At 31.8% G+C, this 15,680-nt stretch overlaps 1 protein-coding gene across 1 annotated transcript in view; it reads right to left on the bottom strand.

The window, feature by feature from the left end:
* The window catches only part of LOC134692272 (uncharacterized), a 43,216-nt gene that overhangs the window by 27,422 nt on the left and 114 nt on the right, over positions 1–15,680 (bottom strand). Inside the window, exons 2-7 of the mRNA XM_063552723.1 lie at positions 14,655–14,784; positions 8,943–9,174; positions 7,961–8,001; positions 5,927–6,011; positions 4,784–4,843; positions 698–810 (exon numbers count right to left, since the gene is read on the bottom strand). Coding sequence (XP_063408793.1) covers positions 698–810; positions 4,784–4,843; positions 5,927–6,011; positions 7,961–8,001; positions 8,943–9,174; positions 14,655–14,784 — 661 coding nt within the window. The remainder of the gene's footprint in view (positions 1–697; positions 811–4,783; positions 4,844–5,926; positions 6,012–7,960; positions 8,002–8,942; positions 9,175–14,654; positions 14,785–15,680) is intronic.

Raw genomic sequence — 15,680 nt, 5'->3', positions numbered from 1 at the left:
AAATTCAAGATTGTACCCAAGGACTGCAAAATTTTCATAAAAATACCAATTTGGGGGCAGCAACCAAACACCGGGTTGTCTGATGCGTTTCAAAATTACAGAGACGATATATCTTGTTCTGATAAACATGTTGATGCCTGTCATACTTGCTCTAAATACTTTAGTTTTGCAGCTTTAAGCCACCATGTTTGAATTAAAGAGGAATAATCGGATTATTTTAACTAAATACATTAAGAATGATTCAGGTCAAGCTTTGTTTCATTTGGCCTCGTAGTTCAGAAGAGAAGATTCTTCTAAAAGTTAACGGATGACGACGACATACGACAGAAGCCAAGTGATGTGAACCTCACTTTGCACTTTCGGGTCAGGTGAGCTAAAAACAGTACAGCATGCATGACTGAGTGTTCCCATTTATTAAAACTAGTAAGTTAGTATTGCCGGACCGGTTGAAGTCCAAAAATAATTTTGTCAAAGCATTATTTGGTTTAATACTATATCAGTAGATATAAACGTAATTAAAACAACTCTCTAAGATACAAAACATTAATTTGTGTGTTGTGCTCAACATCAGCATAATTGACATGAAATAAATCTGGTTCGTCATTCACTTCATGGAACAATGTTCGATTATTCTATACTGAAGAAACAACCTAAATTGAAAAAATTAACACATCTTTAAATGTAATTCATTACTTACATATCCATTTTCTAAGAGTTGAAGTGCTCCCTCCCAATATTGTTTTTGCAGCAAAGCAAAAAATATAAGACCATAACATTCAGATTCCCAATTTGTTAGTTTGACTTTGGTTTCTGCAATAGACATGAAATGTTTGTGTCATTTAATATATTATACTCTAAATGAAGAAACACATAAGAGAGCAAGTTTATTCTAAATTCATTAAATTTACTGCCCGTCGGTACAATCGCCACAAAAAACCATACAACACTTTTTCAACGAATTCAAAGAAGTTAATGCATATAATTCATATAACGGCACCAATAAATTCTGAGCATTAAAAAACCTTTGCAAAATGAAAGACAATTAATATGACTTAATCCAGGTGACACTTACTTCAAGTTTAAAAAAATAGAGCCTCTAAAGAGCCTGTGTCGCTCACCTTGGTCTATATGCATATTAAACAAAGGACACAAATGGATTCATCACAAAATTGTATTTTGGTGATGGTGATGTGTTTGAAGTTCTTACTTTACTGAACGATTTTGCTTCTTACAATTATATCTATAATGAACTTTGCCCATTAGTAACAGAGATCTATATTTGGTAAAAATTTACATAAATTTACCAAATTAATGAAAATTGTTAAAAATTGACTATAAAGGGCAATAACTCCTTAAGGGGTCAATTGACCATTTAGGTCATGTTGACTTATTTGTAGATCTTACTTTGCTGAACATTATTGCTGTTGACAGTTTATCGCTATCTATGATAGTATTCAAGATAACCAAAAACGGCAAAATTTCTTTACAAATTACCAATTGGAGGGCAGCAACCCAACAACCAGTTGTCCAATTCATCAGATAGATATTGACTTAATTAACAATTTAACTTCTTGTCAGATTTGCTCTAAATGCTTTGGTTTCATAGTTATGAGCCAAAAGCTACATTTTACCCTTATGTTCTATTTTTAGCCGTGGCGGCCATCTTGGTTGAATGGCCGGGTCATCAGACACATTTTATTCTAAATACCCCAAAGATGATTGTGGCCTAGTAGTTTCAGTGGATATTTTGTAAAAGATTACTTAGATTTATGAAAAATAGTGAGAAATTGACTATAAAGGGCAATATCTCCTAAAGGGGTCAACTGTTGATTTTGGTCATGTTGACTTATTTGTAAATCTAACTTTGCTGAACATTATAAATGTTTACAGTTTATCTCTATCTGTAATAATATTCAAGATAATAACCAAAAACAGCAAAATTTCCTCAAAATTACCAATTCAGGGGCAGCAACCCAACAACGGGTTGACTGATTCAACTGAAAATTTCAGGGCAGATAGATCTTGACCTGATAAACATTTTTATCACATGTCAGATTTCCTCAAAATGCTTTGGTTTTTGAGTTATAAGCCAAAAACTGCATTTTACCCCTATGTTCTATTTTTAGCCGTTGTGGCCATCTTGGTTGGTTGACCGGGTCACGCCACACATTTTTAAAACTAGATACCCCAATGATGATTGTGGCCAAGTTTATTTTTGATTCGGCCCAGTAGTTTCAGAGGAGAAGATTTTTGTAAAAGCTAACGCCGGACGACGCCGGACGCCGGACGCCGGACGCAAAGTGATGAGAAAAGCTCACTTGGCCCTCTGGGCCAGGTGAGCTAAAAATCTGGAATCACATACTAGTAGTCTATAAATCAAATTTTGATTCATAAAACCAAAAACAAAATAAAAACAAACTCTCAATTATAATACTAAGAAAAAAAAAGAAAAGAAAAAGGCCTTATAAAGCACAAAAATGAAGAGCATTGAGGTTCAAAATTCCAAAAAGCTTTGCCAAATACACCTTATAAATGTTATCTATTCCTTTTGTAGAAAAGCCTTAGTATTTCAAAAATGTGGTACCTTTGGTGTGAAGGTGTGAATATGAAGAGACCCATCTCAATTAAAAATAATCTTGAATCTATAAAGGTAGGTAGTAAATTATGATTTGTCAAATTCAACAATGTTCCAAACATCTTTGGCATACGTAAAACTGATAAACGATAAATTCTTCAAGTTGCGAAAGTTAGCTTTCAAATAGTTAAAATTTAGGCTCCTGAAGATGTGTTTATATGCCATTTTCTTAATTAGAATTGAGTTTTGTTTCAATTCACTGTCGCACTTCCTTTATGAATTTACTATCAAACAAAAATTAAACAGTATTTAGTTTATTTTCTTAACAACCTCATACAAATATTTTAATGTAACCCCTGTTTAAAATGTTGTTATGAAGTATTTGAATGGACTAGAGAGTACCATAGTTAAAAGGATGAAGTAGTAATCGCATCTGTTTATGTTTGGTAACCTAACATATTCCTATAGATAGATAGATAGATATTTTTATTTTTAAAGTACAACTTGGTACATATACATGAAATACAATATCTTACAATTTTAAACAATAGCAGTCAATTAACATATATATGTAATAAGTGCCAAAATCTAAGGAAAATAGTTTAAGGTGTCGGACCACCGATTACTCCTAGTACATGAAATATTAGTATGACACAAACAGGTGGTTTTGCATTTGATGTCCTTGTTTACTTCAACTTACCATAGAATTTGCAGATAAGAAACTTTTGATGAAAATGAAATATATTTAGACCTTTTTGTGCGTGAAAATACTTTTCTATGACTTTGTATTAAACATTTGAACTAATGCGCTCCAAAGTAGACTTATTAAAATTTCCAGAAAACCAAGATATATTTTGGTAGTACATTGTACCTGTGATGCCAAGGTCAGATTGTTCTTTAAATGTTTCGAAAATAGGTTGAAAATTGTCATGTAGAAAGGTTACACTGTACAATGTAGGATAATCTTGTTTCTATGAAGTTAAACTAAATGTCAAATATTTAGAAAGCTGTGAAAATTGCAAATGTTGGTTGAAAATATACGGACACCTATATGGTTATTATGAGCATTTAACCAATTGATGAAAATCTTACCAACGATTTGTCTGTTTGCTAGCAATGTGTCTGTTTCTACGGAAAAAAATGCATTGAAACATTAATTTCAAGACCATATTCGTGTACTAGGCTTGACAATATGCTTTTTAACCTATTCTAAGGTTGTTTTGAAATATCAACACATACAAAGACTTGCCAGGAAGGACAATGGTGATCAAAATAAGTATGTTTATCTAATGTTTTCTTTTATGATCAACTTTAATATCATGCATACTTAATTACCCACGACATTACATTCCTACATTATATATAAAACAAAATGAAGGTTATCTCTTATTTCCCATATTCAAAATAGGGAGCAACTAAAGCAAACAGCCAACGGTATTCAATAAAGTCGGATGACAACAGTAGTAAACAATTGTGACAGATCGTGGTAGTTCCTTTCTTGCAGACGGGTGACCAAAACTTAGAATGATTCATGGAACTTGATATAGAGTTTGACTACAGATCGATGAAATGTAAAAATCAGGGAGGGGAACAACAAAACAGACAAACAGAACACAGACGACAGCCAAAAATGATTCTTTAAAACTGCGAAAAAATTCTGCATCCGGATCCGGAATCGTTGGTACTAGTTCAAAACTAATGAATGTCATACTCAACTCCGATATATATATTTGAACAAGAATTAAAAACCATAAATTGAATGATTAACTCAATTAAGATTGATCGGGTCTCTTTCCGTTGAAACAGTGATAATACATTTTTTTCTTAAATTGGCAATTTTGTTAGAGTTAAAGGCCTACTTAGATATCTGAAACAGACAGGCAGCTTAGTAATTAGTAAGTTACTGAATATGTGCATGGTTTTATAATCTTCGAAAAACAATACACAGGGAATTAAATCCACCACATTTAACTTTGTGTTTAGCATATTTACGATTGTCATATACATGTTTATGTATACATGAACATGTTTAATTGCATATGACAATCGAGTCATGTACTTTTACAACTCTTTCAGATTTGTAGAATAGTAATTTAAGTTACACATCCCATGACTCAAGGTAATTTAAATAAAAACTTTTTTTTTTACATTATTAGAGTGGAATCTATAATTATACTGATTGATATATATTTTAATGATTAATGTTACCTTTTCCATTTGACTTATTCACTGTTTGTTCTGTATTGTCGGATTCCTGGCTGTTTTGAACTGTATTATATACAATGTTCGTTTAGATAAACAATGAACACATTCAAATGAAAAGAAAACAATACATCTAGTCTTACATTTCAATAACAGAGTGTATTGTTTCTGTTCTTAATTAAGGCATATTTACAACAATAGAATACTTTTAAAAAAAAGTAATTTGTTTTACGAATCTATGATTATTGATACATCTACCATGTCTACTGTTATTTTACAAAATGAATCAGTTTTCATAACTTTTTCTTTACATGTTAACATAATTTTATTTATGGTTTAAAAATTTATATAAGAATCAACTTTCGAGATTCTTAACGAATATCACTTATTGATTCGTTCGCACGAAGATTTGTATTTGTATCAAAAATAACAATTAGACACACATGAATATGGCAAAGAATTTCAGTGAAAATACAAATTTCTGGACAGAGAAAACAGTCAAATCAAACTGTTATTTAAATTCCATCTAAGTGAAGAATATAAAAAAGGTATAAAAAAAAAAAACGTTTTAATCAGAATTTGTTACAATTTTATAACACTGTGTGAATTTATCGCGACTCATGTGCCCTTAACAAATAAACAGAGGTACCAACATACTTAAAATTGTTGAATTATTGTGGTCTTCTAATGCAATATTTATAAGAACTTTTTTTTTATTGCGGATATGTTTTATTGGTAAACCTTTTGTTACCGATATATTCCCTTACATTTTCATCCAGGGGGTAAACTGAAGCTTGAAATACTATATAAACATTTGTATTATTTGCTTAATATATATATAAATATGTAAATATTGTTATTTATGAAATGATGCAATGCTTACTACATAACATTGAGAATGGAAATGGGGAATGTGTCAAAGAGACAACAACCCGACCAAATGAAAAAACAACAGCAGAAGGTCACCAACAGGTCTTCAATGTAGCGAGAAATTCCCGCACCCGGAGGCGTCCTTCAGCTGGCCCCTAAACAGATATATACTAATTCAGTGATAATGAACGCCATACTAATTTCCAAATTGTACACAAGAAACTAAAATTAAAATAATACAAGACTAACAAGGTTTAATACCTGCATTAGTTAGTTTACCTCGATATTCTGGAAGTGGGTAATCAATTTTGGAAAAGGATGTCTGGTTATTCCATACAGTCTTCAAATACTTTTCATTAAACACCTAAAAAATAGATGATTTGTTAATTCTTACTTTCATCGTACCTTTGATGCCATGTGCAGGTCAACATATGTCACATTAAAATCATCAGACGTTTAGATAGGTTTCAAACTTAGTTAAGGTTAAATGATCCTTGAAAATGATTCCAAGAAAACAAATAATAACGGACGAATTAAAGTATTTGTTAATTTGTTAAAATCATATACTACAAGCTGCAATATATATTGGGCAGTTGCACATTACGTTCCTCAAATTGATTTTTTATTATTTTGATTTTTTCTTGCAATGAAATATTCTGCTTTGGTGGTAGTGTGAATTCTGAAAATTAATGACCTCCAATTAACCTTTTGAAGATTGGAATGCAATACTTCGCCAGTTTTTATAAGGCTATCTTAGATTAACGTTACATTTACTATTATTTGTTCCATTTTATGTTTTTGTTAAATTGGAATACAAGCGCTTACCGGTGTTGGTCAACGTAATATATTTCATGAAGGATATATTTCTTTAATTCTCTAATAATTAAATGGTTAATTCAATACTTCTCTTCAAACAGTTGCTAGAAATACCAATCTGCTCATAAATTATACAAAAGGAGACGGATTTGCTTTTGTTAATTTCCAAGAGCTTGAAGTTCTATAAATGTAGGTTCTTGTTTTTATGATATCTACGTTATCAAAATGTTTTCACATGTATTAAACATGTTACATTTCAATTGATATTTTGTAGTGTGTCTTTCCTTGTTTTGATGTTTCAGATAAACGTGAGGATTAAGCAACATTTAAATGTTTTCTGTAAACAGATATAATAAAACTCTTTGATAGTTTTATGTTTTTCCAAAAATTAAATCTCACCTCTCCGTAGATATTGTCAAGAGCGTTCTGACAAAAAGGCCGTGTCATATCCGACTTAGAAATAGACCAATCACCCTTTTGTAATAAGTACATCGATATTGCAGTATGGTACGTGTCCTAAAATGCCAGTGATGTTTTACAAAATAAATTAAAAAAATATAAGTAGTTAAATAACTATAGCTAGTAACAGTTGAAAAGAACCTTAGCACATGTGTATATAGACAAGCACAATCCTTCTTTGCACAACGTACAACGACTAAATAGACTATATAAATGAAATCCAAACAAAAAAATAGAATCACAACTTATGAAATAATTTTCCGACAGACAGCATGTGCACAACTATTGTCTTTAACAGTTACAGTCGAAACAACATCTGAACAACTTTTTTTAAGAGTTTCTGTTAATATTTGTAATAAGTACATCGATTTCAGTCGAAAATTAAATACTGTTGAGCCTCAAGGTGAACAACTTAAATGTGTATACACTGAGATACATGTAGGACATGATGCTTTTATAAGTAAAAGTTTGCGCTTCACAATCTGTATGTTTGTTGTGAAAAGCACAATAGTGTACCATGGCGAGGCAGAACTTTGATCTTGATAAATGCTAAGAATATAATTTCTAATGAATTAGCAGTGTGAAAATAGAGACGTTTCAGTTGCTGTTTTAAACAGAATCGTATTGGGACTTTCACTATTTCTAGATATCTTGAATTTAATATCACTTCATAGATGAAAATCCAACCACTATTGTAAACAAAATCTAATTTTCTGTCTAGAGTTTTGTTTGTAGACAATCGTAAGTCTATTAACTTTTGTTTCTTTCACGAATACAAGAAACCATAAACACTATGTTTGTGATTGTTGTCCTTTTTTTTTCCGAAGTATATTTTAATAATAATAGAATGATGTTAACATGTGAAACATCAATTCAAAATAATTAAACAATCCATTAGTAAACCTAAAATAAAAGTGTTTGAAAAGATAAACAATGACTTTGTTTATATTTATGGCTAGCCACAATAATAACATCATAAGGTTTTAATATTTGAAATTTATTTACACATACGCCTTTACAACAAGAAATATAACTTACATATCTTCCTGTTATCGATAAGGATTCCTTCTCTAAACACACTATAAAAATAAGATAAAATACATGATACATAACTGTATTCAACTTTAAAAAAAAAACGAAATAGAAGAAAAAAGCACAGACAATGGAAAAAAACAAATAAACCGTCACCGTGATGTACGTTCACATAAATGCGACACACATACCAACATCAGATGATCAAAATAAAAATAAAAAAACATGAATAGTAATCAGAGTCATGCCTGACAGAGGGGCTTCTTTAATTAAAAAAATACTATTTGAGCTATTTTCGATTAGAACGATATCAATTGTCTCATATTAGTATCAAAGCAGAGAGAGAGAGAGATAGAGAGAGAGAGAGAGAGAGAGAGAGAGAGAGAGAGAGAGAGAGAGAGAGAGAGAGAGAGAGAGAGAGAGAGAGAGAGAAAGAGAGCGAGACAGTTTGTACTGAATATTTATTGATTCTAACATAGTGTATCATTTAACTTTTTTTTCTGAGGTGATATTGAAACAGATAATGAAAATGTGGGACACAAAATGGTATTTTTATTTGTGAGATGTTTCTAGTTTTTTTGTTTAAACACAATGTGTTTCGCCCTACCCATTTATAAAATTCAATAGTTTAACATGATATAAATTGTATATTGACCAGGAAAATCTAGACAGGGCATACGTTTAAACATCCGCGTTTTAATTAAACAGGTCTTCAGTTCTAGACAAATTTGATAGCATAGATGTTAGGAAACATATACCGCGACATAAAATGCTTGACAAAGATTCGTGTTTCGTTTTTGTACCAATAGATGTGTTCCTTTAAACATTTCGTTTGACAAAATGATACTTAGAAATAGGTATAGAGCTTTTATTTATTACAAAATTGCGAAAAAAACTTTTTAATATGATCTATTGAATAAATAACTGAAGTATGAAACGACTGATTACATGAATGACATATTTTTGCCGAAGTTTTGTTTGATTATACCTCCTAATATCATATTGTAAATAAGATCATCAAGGTCACCATTGATCTCCGAAATGAATGCAATTCCATCTGGCAACGAAGAACCTTGTGTGTATTTCTCTTCCAATTTTTGTATCCGCCAAGGCATTTCAGTAAGTGCTACTGTTTTGTATTGTATGATTTCTGCTTCATCTTTGTCGCTGTTCGTAGCCCACAAAACACAGGAATCCTGAGTGTTTGTCTGGTTTTCGTTCTAGAAAAATATAGATGAAACTTTCAAATTAAAACAAAATATACACCTTAAACAGAAAACAAATCAGAGACTACAGACTTTTTTGTTGCTTCTTTTTTGTTATCATTTTTAAAGACATTCTTACAGAATCGTGAAAAAAAATCCGGTAGGATTTTTACAAAGCATCACTTAACTAAAAGACAAGTCACTATCTCCGTTAAGTTACAGCGTATCTTAAATCGTATTCAAATATTGTTCTTTATTAACGCATCAGTTAACGGCATCTCATTTGTTTCGTTTAACCTCATATATTTATATGTTACGGCTACGTTCACGTGTCTTTTATACGGGCACTTTATAGTACATGTACATACAATGTTACTTCAAAATTTATTGTATATCTTAAATGTTATGATAATACGATTATGAATTAATAACATTAATAAGCACATAAAACAGTCAACAACATATATTCATTTCTTTTGGCGTTTAAATATATTTTTACGTTTAAATCAGTAATTCGATTTTCACACATATATTCAGATTGTGCATCTTTTCTCTTGTCGAGAAATTTTTACTGATCAGATCGACACTGTCCTCGGTAATATGAGTGATACTGAACCGGAATCGCTCATACGAATTGAACGCAGTGAAGAACGTGAAGGATCTACTCGATATTCACCTGAGAATGCTTATCACTCTTTACCCAGAGCCTTGATTTGACATTGATAAAGCACAAAAAAAGAGCTATTCAAAGAGATCAAGAATTGGTTCTTAAGAAGCTGAAAGTGTACCTCTGGTTTAACAGACCCCTTAATTCAGGTACGATGGTAATGAAAAAAAAAATAGTGTAAACGGAGATCGTTTCATAGAATTTGAAAAGACCCTTAAACTAATTGAGAAAGACTTTCAAGCATTAGTCATTCAGTATCTAGAAGAGAGCATAAATGCCTAAAGAAAAGAAATACGCTTCTTCGCATAGCCGTCAAGTACGAGTGGGATGTAGTGGACGATTATATAGCCGACCCTATAACATTGGGGACTGACGGCGAAACAACGTTGAGACAAGCCGCTTACCGGGCTAAAGCTAAGAGACGTGACAAAGTAAGGACCTGTCCTTCTCCTTATATGCCAGAACCAGAGAGTCCCCAAGACCCTCATGATGAGCCTTTTGGTAAAACTTCATCAGCATCTACAAATGAAGTATCTAGAAACTACAAATACCCGGCTGCACAAGGATGACAAACCCGCAAATAACCTCGTACCGGTATCTACAATGAGAATGATTAATTCGCCAGTTTACCACCAACACACAGGTTTTATTACTGCAATGGCGAGGGTCACTTGGTCTATCATTGCCCAAGGAGACGTAATTTTTAACCAGACAAGACCAGTGGTTCTTCATGAGCAAAGTGATGAAAAAGTTAAGTACACTTTATCTCCTTTTATTAGTCACGACCAAGATTTTTAATTTAAGTGCTCCTCAGCCAGCTCATTTAGAGTTAGATAATTTACGGAGAAATTTAGACTTTTGGAAAATAAAATTTAAATGCTAATACTTTTGTTTTTAATGTTGTCGAATTTGGATACCTGATACCTTTTTACAAATTGACTCCGTCGGCTTTTTAAAAGAACAACAGTTCAGCTATAAAACACACATCTTTCATTGAGTCGTCAATTATACAATTATTGTCAACAGGTGAGATTCTCGTGGTGAAAGATCACATTCCTTTTATCGTCAATCCGTTATTGGTGTCAGTTAACGACGCATGTACAAAGAGATTGATTTTGGACTTGAGGCACGTTAATAAGTCCAGTATTTCTGATAAAATTTGAATCAAAGTGTAGTTATCATCATATTAATATACAAGAAAATTATCCCGAGGTTTTGGTTTTGGTGTGTTTTTCCCACCGGCACTCGGTAATTCGTTTTGAGATGTTTACCGTTTGATTAATCTACAGCTGGTCTCGTGTCCTCTAAAGTTTTGAGGACACTAGTTAAGCACTGGAGATCTTAAGGTTGTCGTATGATCATATAATTATTTAGATGACGGTTGGGGGATTTTGTGAAGCTTTCTAGGTTCGTTAAGCATGTTTTTTCCTGAATCATAAAAAAGTTTTTGGGAACCCAAACAAGTTTTAATTTGGCTTGAGGTCCTATGGCATTTGGACACTTTTAATTTGGATATATCTGAAGATAAGATTGAGCCCTTCAAAGCTAATATAGACGATATTTTTAGCAATATCAATAAATATTACTGTTATACACTTAGCACGAGTTACTGGCAAGATTATTTCTTTTATTCCCAGTTTTGGCAACATTTGCAGAATAATGTCGAAGATCATGCTCATTCTTATCGCCGCTATCGATTATTTGGATATTCATATTCAGTTATCCGACGAAGCAAACCTTGATCCTTTGGAAGACAAATTGCACATCACTTCCCAGGAAATCTCTCTTTCCCCTTTCATTTCTGCAAGAGAAAATTGTCTTTACTGATGCAAGCGGCTTCGCTTGTGCGGGGTTTGCTGTTCAAACGTCAATTTAAATTGTACATAAAATGTGGACTCCAGATGAGGCGATGAAAATCTACATTCAGAGAACTTTAGCAGTATTTATTACCCTATTTTCCTTATTGCCCGACTTTCAAACTCATTCGTTGAAAATTTCTACAATCAATCAAAATGAAGTTAAAATTGTGCAGGCTTGGGAGCAAGAGATCAGAATAACAAGAAATCGCGTTAAAAAAATTAATCTGTGTATTCGCAATTGCATATCCCTTGAAGTAGAATTGGTTCCCCAGGAGCTTAACACCATTGCATATTTTTAGAGTAAACTGTTTGACTTTAATGACTGGTACTTGAATGGTGTGTATTTCAAGTATTTTAATTTTCTAAGGGGTCCGTTCGATTGTGATGTTTTTGCCGACTATAACAATCACAAATTACCTGTTTTCTTTTCGGTGTATTGGTGTACAGATATAAGTGGTGTTGATGCTTTTGGATTTTCGTGGAATACTTATAACTATTGGTTAGTTCCTCCTGTTCATCTTGCAGGTAGATCATAAAATCATAGGTTAATTTGTAAACGAAAAGATACTATCGTTGTTTCGAAATGGACTTGTGGTCATTATCGAACATCCAATACAAATCTTTTGTAAAGAATTTTGAAGAGTATGTTAAACCATCTGGATTTTTTTGTCAAGGTTTGGAAAAAACATAATTTTCATCCATTTTCCATTAACTTAACGTTTTTGTCGGTGATATACTAGTAGTTTGCGAACAAATCCCGTTTTGGAACAGCATTCAAATAGAAAAAAAAGTGCGACTTGCACTTGTTGAGCATAATTAGAATTCCCTATTTGTTCTGTAATGAAAAGATAAGTCCCGTTCGGGCATTGTATTGTTTCATTTTGAAGAGATAAGTCCGGATTGGGCATCTAGCACGAATACACTAAAATCTCGTTTGAGCATTATTCTGTTTTATTTTGGTCGTTTCGATTCGACAGAGATAAGTCCCGCTTGGGATTCTAGCACGCATGATTCATGTCCCGTTCGGTTGTCAATTTACTTTACCATGCATGTATTGTTGAATTGGACAAAGAATATAATCCCTTTTTGGTACTCTCAAAATACCATTTAGTTTAATATTAACACGTTTAGTCTGTTAGTATACCTGTAAATCAAAATTGAGAGTACATTGTTGTATTTTGAATACATTCTTTTACGTATCATGATTCAATATATGATCTTTAATATCAAGTTAATTTCATTTAAATTTATATTTTTCGGTTTAGATTCAAACATTCACATTGGGAATCCCTAAAGCATTTTTCTAATCCTGACTCGAAAGCTCGAACAGTTTCTTTATATTCAGTAGTAACTGCTTCAAAAAGTGAAAGTACTTTAAAGAAATATAATGGATATTTAAACAGATTCACATACTGGTGCCTAAAGTACAATCTACCGTTTTTGCCTGAAACTGTTTGTACGGTTGCTATTTATCTTAACTATTTTATTCAATCTAGAGTTTCCACCGCCGTTTTAAACGCAGCGTACTATTCAATTTAGTGGTAACATGATCTGAATTTATGTAACAGTATATTTGATTACAAATTACTAGACATGGTATTAGAAGGTGGTATACGATTGTAATTTGAATCAATGAAAAGGAAAGAACCCATCGTCCCTACGATTTTGAAGAATATTATTGCAGAATTCGACAAAAAAGGACAATTTGCCAGGTGTGGGAATCTGCGCTATGATGTTATTATGGTTTTCCGGGTTTCTAAGATACGATGAGTTGGCACACATGCGATCGTCTGTTTAAGCGTTCAACGATTTTCATATACAAATAAACATTCAAAATAGTAAGAATGATAGATATCGACAGGGTAACACTATTTTGATATCTAGAACTGATACATATCTTTTTCCAGTTTCTATGCTACAGAATTCTTTTTCACGTTGCAAGTTTGCCTGTTGGAAGAGACTAATACATCTTTAGAGCTATGTCATACTTCAAATCTATTGATAAGCATAAACTAGCCTGCAAGAATATGCCTCCATCTTACACTCGAACGAAGGAAATTATTTTGAATGCGCTTTCTGAAATAGGCCTAAATTTTTCTTTATTTGGCTTAGTACATAGTTTAAGGAGCGGTGGTGCTACAGCAGCTGCTAGTAATTATGTTCTCAACAGGCTTTTGAAAGTTCACGGTAGATGGAAGACATACTCACTTCTTAATTTGGCGTATAAATATTCGCATACGCTTTAATCAATAATTCGGTTTTCACACATATGTATCCGAAAACATGTCTGATCAGATCGACACATATATAATTCAATGCAGCTATCTCTTTTTCTTATTTAACATTTTTTTTTATTTGTAGATTTCCTACCATTTTTCGGAGATCCAGAGACCACGATTTACATCCATGACCAGATTTGTCACACTTTATTATTAAACTGATTAGTACAATTTCTCATCCCAAACTGCTTTTTGTTTTATTTATGTATTATTTAGACAATTTGTATGTTCGTATGAGTATAGCGAAGAAGAACATAAACACGGTATGCATATGCATACAACTCAACATTGAGAAGGAAAACTATTAAAGAGTAAACCTTGTGTATTACTTGCTATAATTCAGAACTGATGACATTATAATAAATGCAGTTTCTATTAGTTTGAGATGATTTGTACATCAATTTGTTTTCAATTTCATTTGAGGTGCACCTCAGACAAACAGATCGGAACATACTTTGATATCGTTCAAGACCAAACTTCGTCGTTAAGTTGATATGGTAAGATAATTTTTTGTTTCATTATTATATATATTTCTTTTTCACATATGCATACTTTACCTTTATATTTGTGGTTTTAAATACTAATAACATAGTTGAATAAAATGATGAATTAATCAATAGATACGATAAACATACAAAATAACAATTTTAATTGAATGTAATGTCAAGTTATCATACAATTATAGCTTACCATAAAGTGAATAATAGGTATTTGTAATTCTGTTGCTTTCTTTAAAACTTCTTGTTTTATTTGTCCATTTTCTCTTAAAGACACAATAACCGGCAAAACTTCCTTTCCGACTGCATCTATAAAACAACAACTGTTAATAAAGAGTAAATAAAAAAGACATCAATATAATAATAATTATTACTTCACAATACCCAAATTGCACACTTTGGCAAAACAAGGAGCAATAATAGTAGCAAAATTCTTACACGACATTATACATTTCTTTCAACTTACATTAAAGTTATTAAATTTAAATATAATCAAAACGATCACAGTATATGTCAACCGATAAAATATTCACTAGATAAGGTAAAGTCTACAGAACACAGACATGCAACGTCCACAAAAAAGTTGTTTTTTTAAATGTGTAAATATAATTTGTTATAAGCATCCACTTATCCAGAAAATGATAGTAAGCATTTTTGTACTTGAAAAATTAAATCAAATTATCTGACAAACGTATTTTCGGACGTGAATTTAAGAGTGCATGCAACTTGTGTACACCACATTACAGAATTATGGATCGTTTTGAGGCCAGTTTAAACATATTTTTGTTATGAATCAATATATACTCACAATTAATTTGATTTGAATACATAGTAAGTATGGACAGATCTACGAAACAAATACAGAATTGAAACTTTTGTCGGGAACATGAATAGACTAAACAGGTTGGTCAACACTGTCAAAATGGGTGAAATGTTGGTACACTCAATTAGGAAAAAAACATAGAAGAAATAAGAATAAAAAAAATTTGTCTGCATTTTTTCATAAAGGATATGCAAAGACTTGGTTGACTATGGAACCATATATTTGCATAGATGTGTAAATAAACAAAAAATGCGATCTTAGTTTTAATGATTTGATAATTGAAAAGAACACATTATCTGTCCTAATAAACTTGGATGCAATCCATGTAAATGTATTTATTGTATGAAATATACGGTATCTCATTAGCTACAAATATTACACTATATATAAAGTATA

The sequence above is a fragment of the Mytilus trossulus genome, chromosome 12 (assembly GCF_036588685.1).
Source record: "Mytilus trossulus isolate FHL-02 chromosome 12, PNRI_Mtr1.1.1.hap1, whole genome shotgun sequence".
NCBI lineage: Eukaryota > Metazoa > Mollusca > Bivalvia > Mytilida > Mytilidae > Mytilus > Mytilus trossulus.
This window is presented reverse-complemented; position numbering and strand designations above follow the sequence as displayed.